The sequence below is a fragment of the Saccharomyces paradoxus genome, chromosome IV (assembly GCF_002079055.1).
Source record: "Saccharomyces paradoxus chromosome IV, complete sequence".
Classification (NCBI taxonomy): domain Eukaryota; kingdom Fungi; phylum Ascomycota; class Saccharomycetes; order Saccharomycetales; family Saccharomycetaceae; genus Saccharomyces; species Saccharomyces paradoxus.
The window spans coordinates 666735-685352 of record NC_047490.1 but is presented as its reverse complement, the minus strand read 5'-3'; the positions used below and the strand labels follow the sequence as shown (position 1 = coordinate 685352).

The 18618-nt window shown below is 38.1% G+C and overlaps 10 protein-coding genes across 10 annotated transcripts; 3 read left to right on the top strand and 7 right to left on the bottom strand.

Moving 5' to 3' along the window:
- Window positions 1-17: 17 nt before the first annotated feature.
- On the bottom strand, window positions 18-1028 carry SWF1 (palmitoyltransferase SWF1; the record flags this gene model as incomplete). The annotated part of the gene is made up of 1 exon (XM_033909480.1): window positions 18-1028. The coding sequence occupies one exon, from the start codon at window positions 1026-1028 to the stop codon at window positions 18-20; it is 1011 nt and encodes a 336-aa protein (XP_033765371.1).
- A 471-nt stretch (window positions 1029-1499) lies between these two features.
- Window positions 1500-2870, top strand: ECM18 (alpha/beta hydrolase family protein; the record flags this gene model as incomplete). The annotated part of the gene is made up of 1 exon (XM_033909479.1): window positions 1500-2870. The coding sequence occupies one exon, from the start codon at window positions 1500-1502 to the stop codon at window positions 2868-2870; it is 1371 nt and encodes a 456-aa protein (XP_033765370.1).
- Window positions 2871-2991: 121 nt separating this feature from the next.
- SPAR_D03360 (uncharacterized protein) lies at window positions 2992-3954 on the bottom strand (the record flags this gene model as incomplete). Its single annotated transcript, XM_033909478.1, has 1 exon — window positions 2992-3954. The coding sequence occupies one exon, from the start codon at window positions 3952-3954 to the stop codon at window positions 2992-2994; it is 963 nt and encodes a 320-aa protein (XP_033765369.1).
- An 876-nt stretch (window positions 3955-4830) lies between these two features.
- INO2 (Ino2p) lies at window positions 4831-5745 on the top strand (the record flags this gene model as incomplete). The annotated part of the gene is made up of 1 exon (XM_033909477.1): window positions 4831-5745. One exon carries the CDS (start codon window positions 4831-4833, stop codon window positions 5743-5745), a length of 915 nt encoding a protein of 304 aa, XP_033765368.1.
- Window positions 5746-6412: 667 nt separating this feature from the next.
- KIN1 (serine/threonine protein kinase KIN1) lies at window positions 6413-9607 on the bottom strand (the record flags this gene model as incomplete). Its single annotated transcript, XM_033909476.1, has 1 exon — window positions 6413-9607. The coding sequence occupies one exon, from the start codon at window positions 9605-9607 to the stop codon at window positions 6413-6415; it is 3195 nt and encodes a 1064-aa protein (XP_033765367.1).
- Window positions 9608-10118: 511 nt separating this feature from the next.
- DPB4 (DNA polymerase epsilon noncatalytic subunit) lies at window positions 10119-10730 on the bottom strand (the record flags this gene model as incomplete). Its single annotated transcript, XM_033909475.1, has 1 exon — window positions 10119-10730. One exon carries the CDS (start codon window positions 10728-10730, stop codon window positions 10119-10121), a length of 612 nt encoding a protein of 203 aa, XP_033765366.1.
- A 324-nt stretch (window positions 10731-11054) lies between these two features.
- Window positions 11055-12767, top strand: TRM1 (tRNA (guanine26-N2)-dimethyltransferase; the record flags this gene model as incomplete). Its single annotated transcript, XM_033909474.1, has 1 exon — window positions 11055-12767. The coding sequence occupies one exon, from the start codon at window positions 11055-11057 to the stop codon at window positions 12765-12767; it is 1713 nt and encodes a 570-aa protein (XP_033765365.1).
- Window positions 12768-13094: 327 nt separating this feature from the next.
- Window positions 13095-13295, bottom strand: COX26 (Cox26p; the record flags this gene model as incomplete). The annotated part of the gene is made up of 1 exon (XM_033909473.1): window positions 13095-13295. One exon carries the CDS (start codon window positions 13293-13295, stop codon window positions 13095-13097), a length of 201 nt encoding a protein of 66 aa, XP_033765364.1.
- A 508-nt stretch (window positions 13296-13803) lies between these two features.
- VBA4 (Vba4p) lies at window positions 13804-16083 on the bottom strand (the record flags this gene model as incomplete). Its single annotated transcript, XM_033909472.1, has 1 exon — window positions 13804-16083. The coding sequence occupies one exon, from the start codon at window positions 16081-16083 to the stop codon at window positions 13804-13806; it is 2280 nt and encodes a 759-aa protein (XP_033765363.1).
- A 400-nt stretch (window positions 16084-16483) lies between these two features.
- Window positions 16484-18442, bottom strand: APC4 (anaphase promoting complex subunit 4; the record flags this gene model as incomplete). Its single annotated transcript, XM_033909471.1, has 1 exon — window positions 16484-18442. One exon carries the CDS (start codon window positions 18440-18442, stop codon window positions 16484-16486), a length of 1959 nt encoding a protein of 652 aa, XP_033765362.1.
- Window positions 18443-18618: the final 176 nt, after the last annotated feature.

Below are 18618 nucleotides of genomic sequence, written 5' to 3'. Positions count from 1 at the left end.
TATGTATGACAATTTTACTATATTAAATCTGTGAAATTGGCCAAGAAGGTACCCTTGTCATATATATTAGGAATTTCGGACGCATCTTTAATCGTAGTATAGTGTGCTAGACTGTAGTGCTTATGGTCGTAGGCATTCGTGCTATAAAACGTAACATGTTGATCCTGAAGACGTCCGGCAGTATTTTCTTCTTGTTCCGTGAATTTGAGAAACCAAGATTGACAATCATCATCCAATGATCTCACCAGTTTTCCTTCTCTCATATACTCTTGGATGGTATACCATTTGTCTTGCTCATTTGTGGTCATTCCCTCCTTTACGATAGCCAATTGAAGGTATGTGAAAATAAGGCAGATAATAGTGAAACATCCACATAATATGGTTAGAGTCAGGACAGCTGTAGGAAGTGTAGTTGTGCTATGTAAAGAAATATACCACAATCTTAGAAAGGCGTAGCTCATCGAGAATATGTTTGAAATTAGAAAAAGGTAAAATTGAAGGTAGTTTCCTTTTCCGATGCAGTTATTTATCCAGATGCAATGATGATCGGCCACCAAAACGCATCTATTGCAAATGCTACAATGTTTGGATCTAGCAGGTTTGACGATTCGACATGTCGAACACTTTATGGCAGGATAATACAACAAGTAATCGTATGGATATTTTTCCGTTGAACCTAGTTTGTGATCGTTTGAATCCTCAGCTCTGGTTACCATAGCCAGAATTCCTAATGCTACCGGTGGTAGTATAATTATCGGCACGATAAGTATCCGTTCCAAAAGGAATAGTTCATTCTTGATTAGTGACTCCACTCTGGTGTGGTAGGTATATACTAGGTATAGGTAAATTGAAGTGTAGAAAAGAGGTACCAAATGGAACTTCCAACGATATTTTTGGTCATCGGCTAGAAAGGGCTGAAAGACATTACGGTAGAAAGTCGAAAATGGCCATGTTGACTTGAATACCGGGGAAAGTAATACCAAAACTACAACTCCTATTAGCAATACAAACAGCACATTCCATGACATTGTTTGCTCTTTTCATGTTAGAAGGCAAAGGTGTCTTATTTGGTAGCATAATGAAGTTTTTTTGAGGGAAGGCGAAATGTGTATGCACAGGATCTATCAATAATTACAAGTTTCTTGGGGGTGAATGTACGTTGTAATATCTATATACGATTCATAGTATGTTATTCCTAAATAAAATGCTGAGTAAAAGGGTATTAAAGATGAATTCAAGCTTTGTTGTGGATAGCTTTTCTTAAACAATTACATCCAAGGTTTTTTTTTCTTTAATAATGAAATTCAGCCCAAAACATTAATAAATTTCTGGTTTAAACGTATTGATCTACTAGAAGGCCCCCTCCCCCCCGGATTTTCCTAAAACTCAAACTGTCTTAATTCCAGCTCACAACTCTACAAAGCCTTCCGTGTGTTATCGCACTGCTATTCGTATTTTTGGGACTTTCACTTATAGTTTTCGAGTTTAAGGATGAGCGAATGAAAAATGGTCTTTCTATAAAGAGGTACTTGGTGCACTCTGGAGGCTTAAGCAAGCAAACAATGTATATATATAAACGTTGCAAGTGGAGCAGAGCCTTTCACAGTAATAGATACCTGCTGGAAGACAAACGTCGTGAAAAGAGTCTTCAGAGAAAAATTTTGGAAAGGATTCTTAGACCCAAGGAGGAAAATGCTGTTAAGAAATCAGGATTCAAGCTATGGTCAAGTCATTTAAATAATTCGCGCAGAACGTATGAACGGTTAGAGGAACTACAGAAGCATATTATGGAACAAGTACACGTTGAAGGTTCCAAGAAAAATGATAAGTTATTTGACGAAATAAATCAATGGCATTTCCAAAATGAAAATACAAGTACTGTTCTAACTCCTACATTACTGATACACGGTTACGCTGCTTCCTCAATGTCCTTCTTCAGAAATTATCCGGGTCTCTCTAAGCACATCCGAAACTTGTATTCAATTGATATGCCAGCGAGCGGATTGTCTTCAATACCGTCTTTAGAGATTAATACAACGACACCTTTGCCGTTAGATATCAAATTTATTGGAAGGAATAAGTTTAGGGTTCCATATACAATAAATGCGAGTCACCATAAATTTGTGATCCAAATGTACGAAGATTTCTACCTCGACAGAATCGAACAATGGCGCATTGACAACAAATTAGGCAAAATAAATATTGTGGGACATTCTTTTGGTGGATATTTATCTTTTAAATATGCTGTTAAATATCCAGAATCAGTAGACAAACTTTGTTTGGTATCCCCTTTGGGAGTGGAAAGAAATATATGGTCCGTTAATAATAATTTCCACTCTAACACTCTCTACACTATCGATTTCGAAGATCCAAGTTCCAAGTTTTACTCGAAAAGAAACTTGATTCCAAAATATTTGTTTGAACAACAATTTCAAATTTTGAGAATGATGGGCCCATTAGGAGCTAAGTTATGTTGGAATTACATAATGGCAGCATATAGTCGAGTTCCATCAATGGCATACAAAGAATACATCTTTGAATTGTTTTACGGTAAGGGAGGTATGCCGGCGGTTACAACAGATATTTTCAAAGGGTTATTTTCAAGATGTATTTTAGCGAAGGATCCCTTAATGGATTCCCTGCATTATTTAAACCTAAGAAAATTATTCATAGTATATGGGCAATATGATTGGATGAATAAAAAAGCCGGTATGCTCATGGTCAAAGAGTTGAACAATTTAGGGAACTGTCTAGAAGGAGCAAGTTATTCAGAAATACCCTCTTCCGGCCACAACCTTTTTTTAGATAATCCGCAATCCTTTAACCAATCTATAGTGTCGTTTTTATCAGAGGAACCTAAATTGCCTTGATGAAATTTATATTAGACGAAAAAATCAAAGAGCATGAAGATGAAGTATCACATCACTATATGCATACTATCTTTGTTAACTTTTGCACTCCTCACAGCTCTTCTCGATGATTCGAAATTTTTCAAATAAAATCTCTAGGATCATCGCTACTACTTAATTCATCCAATTTAGTAAGGAATAGCGGATCGAAATCAACTACCCCTTCTGTTCGGAATATGCTATTTGAATGATCTTCCGATACAGGATAATATCCCCTGGATAGGTATTCTGTGTAACTTTCTTTTGTGGGAATGGTCCTCGAAGGTGAAAAATCACTTCCACTTGACTGTTGTAGCAAATCTTTTCCCACGTTGGCCATTTTATTGACATCCAATCGATGACTGTGATTTGATTTTTTCTGTTTGTGGGCCAGGTCATTTAGATCATCAAGTGATACGGTATTTCGTTTGAAATCTTTGTTACACAAGCATTTGGCAATTTCAAGAACATTTTTTATAATTACTCTCTTCACGTTTTCTCTCTTAAAGATGGTCATTGCTACAGTCACTCTTATAAGCTCATCCAAAATCTCATGGCCGAAGGGCGATTGTGGTAGAACGTTCATTATTATGGTGCACATCAAATTCAGTCGATCTGCTTTATGGAGGTGGTCTGGCTCTTTATGTTCTACATCTTTTGGCCACCATGTTGGTTTTCTAGCATCACCTTTAATGTATGGGAACCTGGTCTTTTTCCTTGGCTCAATTATTTTTATCCATAACTTAGCGATTGCCTTGCATGGTACCTGTCTTAATAACTTAAAAGCCGCATACAGGTAATTCCGCACTAATATAGGCTGATCTAAGGGCAGCATCATCTTTGGTTGAATATTTTTTTCATAAACAGTTATTTTTTTCCTATTTACCAATGGGTCGAATGTTAGCGGGGGGTCCCTTTCTATTGAAGATGATATAAAACTCTCTGAAAAGAATTTTTTTGGAATCGACTCGCCTTTCAAATGATCTCTCTCTTTTACAAACACCATGAACTCATATCCCTGGCCATTCAGCAGCGCCAGCGCTCTTCTGAGCTCTTCCATACCCATACTCGTGTACTTAAGCTGACTCTATCAAGAATGATATACGCGCAAATGCACATTTATAAATACACACTCTATCCTTTATATAAGCGGAGACAAAAGCAGAAACAGCAAGCCTAAAGTGAAACTGGCTCAATTGAGGCATCTTTTCGATTGTCATATACTCATAATCTTAAACGCTTCACTGAGACTTCACAGGCACCGCTTCAGGTACGTCTCAGATCGCGGGATTACCACGACAATGCAAAACAACTCTGATGCGACTGCAGTGTGATGTTTTTCAAGAGTGCAAGAAGAGTTTTATATTATGCAATTTCAATTGCCATTGAAAAGGAGTCTGTCCCCAATGGCACTTTTCCCTCCCACAAACCTATCTTACTTTGCCCCCTTGATAACATAGATCAGATATGTTTTCTATCCTTCTATTATTGTAATCTCAACCCTTAATATGACTAAATCTCCTACTCGAAATCAAATCTACGCCATTGTCAAGTGGTAGGAAAATAAAAACACACCAAGATTCAGACAGGATTTCCCAACAATGTCTTTCAACATGCTGCATTTGCCGGTCCCTACTGCACTTCCTGCGCCTTTTCCGTTGAATCAGCTTCCATAGTGCGGCAGATAGTAGCTAACCTTTTTTCACCAGGTGGTGGAAAATTCGCCGGTTTTCTGCTCTCCCCCGTCATCGGCAAGGCGTTGCTACCTGTCCAAGTACAACACACATGTGAATTTTTTTCAAATGATTAAAGGCTCATCTCATCATATCTTGTTGTAATCACTATTTGGTGTCATTGCTTGACGGAATAAGCAATTCAAAGTTAGCTCGATTAAATCTCGTCGACGTGCAATAAATAAATACATGGAACAGCAGAGGAAAAAATGCAACAAGCAACGGGGAATGAATTATTGGGTATCCTGGATCTGGATAACGATATAGACTTTGAAACTGCTTACCAAATGCTCAGCAGTAACTTTGACGACCAAATGTCTGCGCACATACATGAAAACACGTTTAGTACAGGATCCCCTCCTCTATTGACACACGATCTCGGCGTTATTCCCAACGTGACTACCGTGCAACCCTCTCATGTAGAAGCTCTACCTATCGATAACCAAACTCATCATGTTCCTTTGAACTCTCATGCACATTATCTAAATCACAACCCTCATCAACCAAGCGTAGGGTTTGATCATACTCTTGGTCTGAAATTGTCTCCTTCTAATTCCGGATTGTTGAGCACGAACGAATCGAATGCAATTGAGCAGTTTTTAGACAATTTAATCTCTCAGGATATGATGTCCTCCAACGCTTCCATGGGCCCTGATTCACATCTTCACACAAGATCACCGAAAAAGCAGCATAAGTATGCAGAAGCAAATCAAAGATATTCTGAAGCAAATTCTCACAGTAACACAAGAGAGTTACCCACAAACATAGCAGATGTGCCAGCCGAATTCGCCACTAGGGAAGGACCTCATCAGCCCATTAGCAATGATCACTATAACCCACCACCATTTTCGATACCTGAGATAAGGATCCCAGACTCTGATATTCCGGCCAATATCGAGGACGACCCTGCGAAGATAAGAAAATGGAAACACGTTCAAATGGAGAAGATACGAAGAATAAACACCAAGGAAGCTTTTGAAAGGCTCATTAAATCAGTAAAGACCCCACCGAAGGAAAACGGGAAAAGAATCCCCAAACATATCCTTTTAACCTGTGTAATGAACGATATCAAATCCATTAGAAGCGCGAACGAAGCACTACAACACATTTTGGATGATTCGTAAGATAACGGGAGCCACCAGTAATAGCAATTTCATCACTTTAGATGTCTTTTTATCTGGATCTGTATACATGAGCAAAAAATATGATATGATTGCGAAGCTGGTCATGTAAATATAATCATTATAAACCAGACGGTGGAGGAAATCATTTCTCTGTCAGAAGAGTAGTGTAAAATTAACGGATAACTGCCGTCAGTGGTCTTATTTTATTAATAGATAGAAGGATTTGGAGGCAGTGATGGTGAAGTAAAAATATCATTCAATGGTGAGATAGGGTGTATCTGCACGAACTAAATGACTGCGTACGGTTCACGCAATTATATGGACTGTTGCGAGTTTGATATTACGCCTTTTACGATCATACAAATCCTGTTCTGGTAAACGGGACAATGATCGCTCTACGTGCACAGAGTATTACTATCAATTGATAACGAGCTAATTTTTACATGAAGTACGTGCCAAATTATTTATAAAAAAACACTATTAAAAGAGACGAAAATATTAAACTGCTAAATATCTGCTTAGGTCCATTCTATTTCTTTCTTCCTTTTTTAAGAGAATAAAAAGAATCTATATATATATATATATATATAAACTTCTATCGAACGGATATTCTTCTTTTCGAAGAATATCAAAATTGTACGCTGTAGTTTCTCAGGGAACATATCACTTATAAGTTTAGTTCTTTTAATATACTAGAAGCCAGCTCTTTATACATCCAAGTGTTCCCAGAAATTTTCTTAAAATGCACACCGGCTAAACCAACAATACGCACCTTGACGATATGAATCTCGAATTTGATGGGCTCTTTTTCTGTTGTAGTCATGCCTCCGCTACCGTCGCCTTGTTGGCGAATGTTTTCCAGTGACGTTCCCGAATACTTGTCATCTCCATAGGTTTCAGTTATAGATGATTTCCTTTGATGAATAGAATTAGTTGTTAAAGGGGAAGAGGGTGAATATTTATTAGAACCTTGACGTCTAATGGATCCATGATGCGAAACCGGCATGATCGACCTTGGAGTTTCTTCTCTCTTTGCTGCCATATTACTGGAGAACCTTTGCATACAAACAAACCCACCTTTAACTTCCTTGAAATCAATGTGCATTTTCCTCAGGACGAACATAATCTTGTATCTAACAATTGGTAAAGGCTTCGACGAAGTTGTCTGAACAGAAAAGAAACCCTTCAAAAATAAAGAACGAGGGAAATCGATGGACGGCATAGAACCGGCTGGAGCTTTAGAAGCTTCCTGTAGTATCTGTTCATCCGTTAGTTCCTTTTCTATAGATGACGAATTTATGTGTACATTCACGGAATGCACACTGGCGCTATCATTTGTATGTGAAGTAACATTTCCCAAACTATCAGATTTGTTATCGTCGCTAGACTCTAAGAATCCGGTATCTATAAGCTCCTGTTGAGGATATGCAGATGTAGGTACTGGGGGTCTCATATATTTTAGTGATTCACGACGGGCATGGCCAACAGATTTAGCTCTTGCGCTTGGATGAAGTTTTCGACCTTTTGCAACATTGAGCGGTGCTAAGGGATGATTCTCGTCGTCATCACTCCCTTCAAATTTCTGTACAGCGTAAGTTTCCCGTCCGCTTCCTTTCTCAACTTCGTTACTCTGTTTGTTAATATCACGCAATTTCATTATATCTTCCTCCATTTGCTTCTCTCTTTGCTTTTCCACCATATTTTCTGCATTCGCAGGCAATGCTGGAAAGTCCTCTTTATTGTTACCTTTATTATCACTAGTCTTGAGAGGTTCATTCACGGTATAATTTGAATCATAACTTGGTTTAGCAAAGCCAGGAACAAAATCCGATACAGCGCGTGAATGTGTCTTTTGTACAGGTTTATTGACACTATTGTTACTATTAACAGATGCCTGTTCAACGGTCTTTTTACGGCGTTGTGATAATTTTCTAAATATATTCCCAAACTTCGCCTTTTCTGAGGAATCACCTGTAGTTGAGGGTACCCTAAATTGTTGATAATCATTTCCCTGAGGAGTTGGGGAGAGAGCATATTCCATTTCACGGCGTTGATTATCGGAACTTTTTCTACTCGTCGGTGATGTATGCGCTTGTTCTGGCATTGCTAATTTTGGTGGAATTAAGACATGTAAGGGTGGCTCTGTATTATCACCGTTTTTAGGAGTGAATGGTACAGCAGTATCTTTCGTCGCTGATGCAGCTTCCGGTTCTGATTTAATTGCAGTTGTATCAACCTCAACGTCCTTTTGCTTTACGCTTTCCGGTATTTCAGAAAGTTTTTCTATATTTTCAGAACTCTGTCGCTGCTGCTGATTCTGTATTTTCGCATGTTTCCTATTGAGCATTTCAGAGGTCAGATAGTATATGGAAATCATTGGATGATATGCCCTAGTTGGATCTTCAAAACTCTCCGTTATGTTTGGAATATTTTCACTATCGCTAGATTCTGCCCTGATTTTGGCCGCCAAAGTCCAGTATTGTCTGGAAAGAAGAACGTAAGTATGATCAGAGATTATACTGAGCAAAACACTTCTTGTTTCCTCCACGTCGTCAATAAATTCCAAACGATACATCTCTTTCAAGACATTTGTATCAAGTGTTTCGATGGTTAATGGAACTCTCTTCGGTAAGTAAGAAGGAGGGGGGCCATTAAATCCTCTTACCATCCAGTGGTGCTCAACAACCTGTTTAAGTGTCGCTCTTCTTTTTGGATCTACCACCAACATTTTGGATAACAATGATATTACCTCGATAGATAAATGTTGAGGATATTCAACCTTACCTTGCTTGATCTTTTCATGTAAAACGCTTGAATTTTCGTCGTCAAATGGAACTTTACCGCATACCAAGACAAATAAAACTACACCGAATGACCAGACATCAACTTCAGGCCCTGTATAAGGATTTGCTTTTAATAACTCGGGAGCAGCAAAATATAAAGAACCGCAAAATGTGTGAAGCTGCTTCCTTGAATCATAAAGATTTGACAACCCAAAATCAATTATCTTGATTTCACTGGAATCTGAAATCATGATGTTTTCTATCTTCAGATCTCTATGCACGATATTGTTTGCATGCAGGTACATTAAGGCACTCGCGATACCTCTAGCAAACTTTCTTGCTTGATGCTCTCGTATCGATCCATGTTGAATGATATAATCCAACAGCTGACCACCTGAGACATATTCAAACAACATATAGAAATGGTTTGACAAAGTGCACATTTCAAAAAGCCTACATATATGTGGATGATACAAGATTTGTCCCAACGACGCTTCCCGAATAGTTCTTTTATCCCTAGATATTTCCTTTTCTAATTTCTTCTGTCTCTCCAAAACATCTTGTTCATTTTTAGGTGGTGGTAGCATTTGTTCTTTATGCAGAAAAGCCTTCGTAGCACGGTTTACAATTTTTACTGCACAAACCTCACTAGTGTAACGATGCTTTGCCAGCTTCACCTTACCCATAGAACCTGCACCAACTGTTTCGACAAACTCCCAATCTCCCAATGATTTTCTATGGAATTGCTTAGGCATGCCCTGAGAAGAGGAAGCTCGACTTTGGCTGATGGCATTTGACTTTGCCGCGTTCTCTCTGGGTTTACTTTCAAGTTCTGCTCGCCTCTCCCTTTGCTCTGCTTGATGAGAATTACCACTATTTACATACTTGATATCTACCGGAGGCATTAACGGTGTGTTCTGCTGCTGCTGCTGCTGTTGAGGACTCTTGCCCATCATTCTCAGCGTAGCGGGCGCCATAGTACTTGGTTGTGTGTGCATGCTATTACTTTCACTATTGCCATCATCCTGTTTATTACGTCTGCCCATTGAGAAGGCAGTATTTACGTGATAATCGTCCATATTCTACTGTGGGCAAAAAACAATCGTAATAAACTGTATCCGTTTGAAAGAATGTTGAAAAAAAAATATGTGTTAGCCCAAAATTCCTGGTATATTCAGTTGATCTAATCAGAACAAAAAAATATTCAAATTTTACTAATCAATAGTTGGAAAATGAAAGACCGATAGGGTAGGGGGTAAAGGGTAACAATTGGATTATGTCAACTAGCCTGGGTTACCGAATGTCCTTCTTATAATGAAGAATACCTCAGAAAATTTCCAAATCACAGAATGGTTCTAACTAAACTTGCTTAGTATCGTGTCTTGCTGATCCACTTGTTCAACACTATGATTTCCTTTTAAAGTCCCACTAATATCTACTTCTTGTCCCCTTTCTTCCCTTCCGCAATTGGCGCCGCAGTGGGTTCCCCGGCTTACTATTAACGAAGATGCCTGTAGCATGTTATGTATGTAGACGTAAATAAAGAGCATGCTACATATTATGATTCTGTAAGAATAATGGTAAGAACTACTAGACAGTTTCCATAGTGGATGACGTTTCCTCAGGGTTTCGTACTGTGGTGTCTACATCCTGATTCTCCGTTTTCTGTTTCTTTTCAGAGGACTCTTCTACGTTCTGTGATGCGTCGCCTTCTTCCTCAATTTCGTCATGCTCTTTAACCACTTGGGCGGGCGTGTTTTCCCTATCTCCACCCATATCTATATCGCCGTCAGCATCTATTTCGCTGCTATCTAGTTTTTCCTTTTTTTTCAGTTCAACAGCAGCTTGGTATTCATCTAGTTTATCTCTAACAGGACCCTTCAGTGCTGAGTGCCCTATATGGTCCAAAGCGCTCATTACATCGTCTACACTGCAGCTTTTTTTATCTTGGCTTTTGGCTATTTCTCTTGCAAATAGGAGCAAGTGGTTAACAAAGACTGTAGCACCACGCTGCAATGCTAATGACGCGTCTTTATTTATCAACAGCTTTTTGCCGCTTTGCTGTGGCACTTCACGTGCCAAATTCACAATAGCACTTCTAGGAAATAATAGGTCCTGAATCGTTATGTTCTCTTGTTCTTTAATATACGAGGTGGTGGGGTAATTGCCCTGCGCATCCTTTCTCCAGCCTTTTGGTGGCATCGTGCGTAAAAATATGTGGTCTAATATAAAGTGTGATCAAGGTTTCACCACTTTTTCGGAAGATTAAAACAGGTAAAAAAACTTCTCTTCTATCCAAAACTCCTCTGCAATTTTCAGGACTTTCCACCATTATGCCGCTATGAATAAGAATATATGTTGTAATAAGCAAACCTGGTTTTGTTATTATTCCAATTTAAGCCTTTCCGTATTCGTTCAAAGCGATAATAGTATCAATTTTTTTTTTTTCATCGCATTACAATGCTCATCGCAAGTTACAGATCTTCAGCAGTCATAAGTTGTTACTCTTCTTTATAGAATGCACACATGTCAAGCTTCTTCAGAATACCCTTTAAGCGGGCAAATTTACACGGAATGTTGAAGGCTGCTATCTCTAAAATCAAGGCGAACTTCACTGCGTATGGTGCACCAAGAATCAATATTGAGGATTTCAATATAGTCAAAGAAGGCAAAGCAGAAATTCTTTTCCCTAAAAAGGAAACTGTTTTCTATAATCCCATCCAACAATTTAATAGGGATCTAAGTGTTACATGCATCAAGGCGTGGGACAACCTATACGGCGAGGAGTGTGGCCAAAAGAGAAAAAATAAGAAAAGTAAAAAGAAAAGATGCGCGGAAATTAACGATGATTCTTCCAAGCGCCAAAAAATAGATAATGGATCACCAAAGGAAACTGTTGGTAATTCTGACCAAAACGAACCTTACATAAATATTCTGGAAGCGTTGTCGGCCACTGGGCTAAGAGCCATTAGGTATGCTCATGAAATTCCTCATGTGAGAGAAGTTATCGCTAACGATTTGCTTCCAGAGGCTGTTGAATCTATTAAACGAAACGTTGAATATAACAATGTCGAAAACATTGTAAAGCCAAATCTCGATGATGCCAATGTCTTAATGTACCGCAATAAAGCCAATGATAATAAGTTTCACGTCATTGACCTGGATCCCTATGGTACCGTCACTCCTTTTGTGGATGCAGCCATCCAGAGTATTGAAGAGGGTGGTTTAATGCTGGTGACTTGCACCGATTTATCCGTTTTAGCCGGTAATGGATACCCAGAAAAGTGTTTTGCCCTATATGGTGGTGTTAATATGGTTTCTCATGAATCAACTCACGAAAGTGCGCTAAGACTAGTGTTGAATTTACTAAAGCAAACTGCCGCAAAATACAAGAAAACTGTGGAACCACTTTTGTCATTGAGCATTGACTTTTACGTCAGAGTTTTCGTTAAAGTCAAAACAAGTCCAATTGAAGTCAAGAACGTCATGTCAAGCACCATGACTACCTATCATTGTTCTCGTTGTGGCTCATACCACAACCAACCTTTGGGCAGAATTTCCCAACGCGAAGGTAGGAAAAACAAAACATTCACTAAATACTCGGTTGCCCAAGGCCCACCGGTAGATACTAAATGTAAATTCTGCGAAGGAACATATCATTTAGCTGGTCCAATGTATGCAGGTCCTCTACACAATAAAGAATTCATCGACGAAGTATTGAGAATTAATAAAGAAGAGCATCGTGACCAGGATGAAACATATGGAACACGTAAAAGAATTGAAGGTATGTTATCCCTAGCTAAAAATGAATTATCCGATTCCCCATTCTATTTCAGTCCCAACCATATTGCGTCGGTGATAAAATTACAAGTACCTCCCATGAAAAAAGTAGTTGCAGGGTTAGGGTCCCTAGGGTATGAATGTTCGTTAACACATGCTCAACCATCCTCCTTAAAGACCAACGCTCCCTGGGATGCAATTTGGTATGTGATGCAAAAATGTGATGACGAAAAGAAAGATTTAAGTAAAATGAATCCGAATACCACAGGCTATAAGATTTTATCGGCCATGCCAAAATGGTTAAGTGATACTGTTAAATCGGAATATGACTCAAAACTATCATTCACACCAAATGAACAAAGTGGTAATATTGAAAAACTAAGGAAACTGAAAATTGTGAGATATCAGGAAAATCCCACAAAGAACTGGGGCCCAAAAGCCCGTCCTAATACTTCATAAGGAACTTGATTGTTTAGTGTTAGAGCTGGAACACAAGAAACTAAAAACAACCCGGTAATGGCATTATGGACAGAAAAGAATGCTGGTCTTTTGTATTATAAGTGTTTAAATTAATCGGGAAAACAGTATGTATGTGTAAAATATATATATATTTGTAGAATCAAATCTCAAGTAAAAAATATAAACCAGTATATTTTTTTGTATTATTGTTGCAATTTCCGGGCATATAAATAATGAAGCATAACGTCTAGTGTCAAACTAAACTCGTCAAGTTTGTAGTGTTACACTCATTTTAGCAGAATTATTTCAAAGCTTTTCTTTATCACCTCATGCTTTTCTTGCCTTACTAAAAAAGTACACAGCACCAGGCCAACCCAAACAAACGCTTAATACTGCACTCCATTGAAAAATCTCTGGAATGAGCCTTCTACCTTCCGTAATCACCCATGATTCACCTACTCTACCTCCCGTATACCTCTTGATTGGGGCAGCACGAGCAGACGACCTCAAAACTTGGCTGAAAAACATTTTGCTTATTTAATATGAAAAAAATTTGAAATATCTGTGATGTGATCAAGTGATGAAACAATAGAGGCAAAAAAAGAAATAAGAACAAAAAAAGAATGGTTCTCCCATCCAAAAGGAAAGCATGGAGGAAAAATGACTGGCTTATATATCAAGTACTGATTAGTCGGGGAACACTGTCACAACAAATCTATCCTTTGTTTGGTTGCCTGCCGGTAGAGGGGTTTCCGCTTGAAGCATTTTCAGCAAGTAATAATCAAGCTATTTTGGCCATTCATTTCTGGCACGGATACCATATCCCCTTGTTTAGTCTGCTATTCTTTCCCCGCCCCACGATCATTTTTCAGATCCCGCCTTTGTGCGGTCACCACAATGATCGAAGTTCCCTGCATCTTTATCTAAGCGACAATAGTATTATCGGGTTTAAGGAAAAAGAAAAAAATTGTATTATCTATTTAACGTATTCACTTTATCTACCAATTTGAGATAACGACAAATAAATCGAAGTCCGTCAATGAATTCTGTTGAAGATGAATATTGTTACGACCGTAATCGTAAAAAAAAGGGCAGAGAGTTTAAATACATTCCGACATGCTTGTAAGTAACACTCAATCAAAGTTTGAAAAATGAACTTTGGCGCTGATTCATGTGCCCAATCTGAAGATCGCGTAGCATGCTTGATGATTTTCAAAAGGTCCTTTTTTAGATAACCTTGCTTGCTAAACTTCATCACCTCCTCATGCATAATTTTTATTAATGTCTTGTGGAAAACATAACCACCCAGGGAAACGCCAACTGTCCCCCCTACGGCACCGAAGCAATATACGATAGAGCCACTGATGGGTGATTTCCTTTGTTCATGGTACTCATGATAAAGATTTGACAGTAAGGTCAATATCATAGAGGAACCCAAAAATGGAAGAGATAAACATATGTATTGCTTCCATACTGGTAAACTCAAACCTACCCCCATAAGCGCTACATATAGTATCAGAGTAACTCCGCTTAAGACAAATTTAAGCAAATAGTTCTGCCTTTTCGACTTCCAAAAATAACAAACACTAAAATAACCCACTACAATGGAAAAAAAGAATGGGAGTAATCTTTCTGCAAGTTGTAAAGTGTTCAAGTTCAAAACAATAATGAAGTATGTTGTACCGAATGGGATGATGCACATCAATGCTGCAAAGCAAAACGAAATTCCCATCATTGTCCATATTAAATGCTTGTCACCTTGTAAGGACATTGAAATGACAGAGTTCATGTACGTATCACTCGTCTCTATTAAGAGGAATAAAATGCCACAGACGATTATTACAGAAAATAGTACCACTTGAATCACCGTACTATGTTCTAAACTTGTTAAATCCAGCGAAGTCACTTGAACGAAGCAAAGTAGGAATAGCGCAAGCGTCAATATTTCGTATAAATCAGGACTTGATATAGTTTTCTTGAATCTTTTCCATAGTGTAGGTCTTGGACTTCCATGATGTAAAGTATTTTTGACAGAATACATATCTGCCAGCATAATTGAAGCATTCACAAGGCAAAAGGGGACGGGTATTAAGAAGGCATTTTTCCATCCACTACCGTGAGACGAATCAAACAAGCTCACCACAAAGGGCCCAATTGCCACACCCAGAGAAAATGTTATCATAGATGCACTCAACGAGTACCGATTGTCGTTCTTTTTGGAAAACCTATTCATAATAGTGCTCTTAAGCGCTATTAAGGAACCGCCCCCGAATCCTGTGACGCAACGGGCGAAGATAAACGTCCAGAAATGGATAGAATCCCAAGATAGATAGCTGCCGAGGATAAAACTGAATTGAGCTATACACAACAACAATTTTACACTGGATATCAAAGATAGTTTCAAAAATACCAGTTGGCCAATAGCATTACTCAATAAGTATGCTGAGATGACTAAGGATAACCTCCATAATTCATGGAACTCAGAAGCAATTTTGGAAACAATTACTAGGATTATAGAACTGTCCATTGCAATAAAGAATAAATAAGTACACATACAGGATGAAAATATACGCCTTCTTGTCAAATCATGTACAAGTTCATCAGATGATGTATTAGCGATATAAGGGGGATTTGCTCCGTCCTCTACATCTTCAATGCTCTCAGGTATAGAGCCGTATCCATATGAACTCATTTCAGCTCCACTAACTAGCACTTCAGGAGGTGATGCCGCGATGGGCAAAGATTTAATAGTTAACGTCTGGCTCTCTGGCTGCACTACAGGTATGTCATCAGCTCTCTCAAGCGAATTTGAAGAAGATACTGGTAACTCAAGCTCACTCATCGGAGTATCACCGCTGGTAATGCTTTGCAATGGGGATACTGACCTATCACTAAAATCTTTTATAGAGCTTTGTAAAGCTGACTTTCTACCTGGTTCATTCTGTAAAGGGGATTTAATATCCTCCTCATCGGTCTTATCCGCAGATTTTCCTTCGATACCATTAACTTCAACTTGAGGCGAGTCATCGTTTTTTGGCCCTTCGTGAAGAGGATGTGCATCAATAATATCAATATCAATCTTCTTTGAAACTTTTGTTTCCTCTTGTCTACTAGGAGCGGATAATAATGGACTATTTTCGTTGATCTCTTCGATTTCGTCGTTTCCTAGTGCAATTTGATTCGAGTTTTCTGGTTCTTTAGCCTTCCGCTGAACCTCGTCCTTCAAATTTTGCACGCTCTTTCTCAAGTTTCGCTGCCTGTTCTTTAATTTAGCAAACTCACGCAGTTTCTTGCGCTGTCTATCCTTCTTCCCCATCTCTACTTGACCTATGTCAATTACCTTGAAAATGTAAAAAAAAAGTAATCAAAAGTAGGAAAAACCTGAATAAACGGACACTTTGGATATTGTATGTAGTTTTTCAGCTAACTTACCTAAAGATAAGCAAAAAAAAAGTGAGATAGTATCGTAAAAAAAAAAATACTTGACACAATTGACTCCATTTTGAGATTGCGGGCCCTTGAAATTTTTTTTTTCAGTACACCACAGACGGGTGCCAGCTCCTTCAGAATGCGCATACAAAAAAAAAGTTTTTAAAGATGGTACTTCGCTATTTACCCTTGCTTTTTCACTACTATTATTATTATTATTATTATTATTATTATTATTGGTGATCGTCATCTTAATACTAGAAAGCTACTTACCATCTGTCTATGCCTCACAAAATTCGTTTTTCTTTTGGAAATACTAGAGATGCGCTTCTTCCATCCACCGATATCTTCGCGGTGCATGCCACGAAATCATCATTTTCCTCATTCTCGGTGATATAAACAGGAATGGTTATTGTGCCGTCATCTTCCTCATTGTCGTCATCTTCTCCCCTATATTCGGTAATGTTACTACTATTATAGCTAGTATTCGCCAGTTCAGTTTCCCGAAGCAAGTTCGGGACCCTTTTCAGCACAAACCTTGCACTGCCCAAGCTATAGTTCTTAAATGGCTCCGGAATCTTAACTGAAGATTCTCTTGATATAATGCCTAAATTGTCATCCTTCAGAGTACCTATATATAGTTTCTGTTTGCTTTCTTCTGAAAAGGCATCTTGACCATTATTTTGTTTTGATACCTGAATAAGGTAAACTATGTAATTATGCTTAGGTAATTTTAAGGCATCAAGCATATTTATTTGCGAGGATGGATATTTTTGCGAATAAACTTCCGCCCTTGATTTAACCAGAATGTGTTGTTGAATATGAGAATTAACGTTAGTCTGCGAAATCTCTTTTTCCATATCAGACATGCTATTAATTAGATCTCTATAAGATTTCACGTTGATTAATGAGTTGGATTCTGTACTTTTTCTGGATAAAATTCTGTCAAAGTAAGTTAGCAAATCATACCCAAAGTAAGGGTCGTCTTCGAATTTAAATTTCAGTTTGTAGTCTTCGTCCAGCGCTTCATGGATTCTATCGTTAAACCATATGAAAAACTTCTCAAAAAGTATTTCATCCTTTCCCAAGCCTATTATTGACTTTAAGGTAATAGTTAACAATTTCTGCGAATTTTTCAGAAGAGCTTCAACAGCTGTCAAATCTGATGTATGACTAAACTTATTCTGTATAGAGAAAGCTTCTAATATGGCCCTTAATTTCTCTACAAAAATAATGATTCTCTCGCATGCAGGTACGAATATCAAAGTTAGAACCTGAACAGTTTTTTGGTAGGCTTCGCAACCCACAAACTTCCACCTTTTTAAGTTCTTTTCACCCACTGAGTTGCATAGCCAGTCCTCCAAATCACAGGAGATCTCTCCAAGTAAAAACAGCGCTTCTAACTCCGATTTCAGTTTGCTATATCCATAGGCTTCATCACACAATCTCTTGACAAAGTCCAAATAAGGTGTTATTAGTTCCCGGTTAATGAACTCGAGGTGAGTGAGCACGTAACCTATAAGCTCTTTTATTACCATTATATAATTCAGCAGGTTCACTGATGATTTGCTCTGTAATAGTGGTGCTAAATTTAAAGTTCGTACGGTTCCATCCTCATAAAAGCATTGGTAAAAGCCACCTTGCACCTTAACAATCGATTTTAGGAACTTTTCTTTCTCAATATCATACACTGACAGGAAAACAGCGTAATCACCATTAAAAAAGAAAGTGATTTTATCATTTCCTTCATTAAATATTACGTGAACGTCTAGTTTTTCATTACTTTCTGGATCATCCTCATCTGGACCTCTCCATAAGCTATTCGGTGGAGTGTAAGGGACAATGTTTATCCTTTTGGAATCCTTTACAAATCTTATTAGCTTTGGTAAATCATCAATAATATTGCATGCAAAATTTCGGTTACTTGATTCGTATTTTAAAGGAATTCGGTCCCATATACCTTTCGATATTTTTGTACTCGGTATTCTTAGGAATGAAACTAATCGACCATCTTTAAAAATATCATGGATTCTGATTGTCCCATCCTTAAAAAAAATGGACAAGAATTTACCAGTAGTTGTATCCCAATTGTAATTTGCCACCAAATTTATATTTCTTATGGGAATTACCGCGAGTTTAGCGTGATCTGAGACTCTGTAAATGGCAAGGCCTCTTGATATTCTTGTAGCAAAAATTGGAAAAAGTGGGTTATAATCAATGAAATAATCATTAGCGGGAGATGACATTTCGTTTGGAGTCGTTTACACGTCTTCAACGGAAGTGTAGATTACGTCTTTTGATAAATCGAAATTGAACGCATTCTGTGCCCCATTTTGTAATGCTTGGTAAACTCAGGCGCTACGGAAAACAAAAATGTAAATCTGCAAAATCGTGAAATAACACATAAGCGTCGAAACTAATA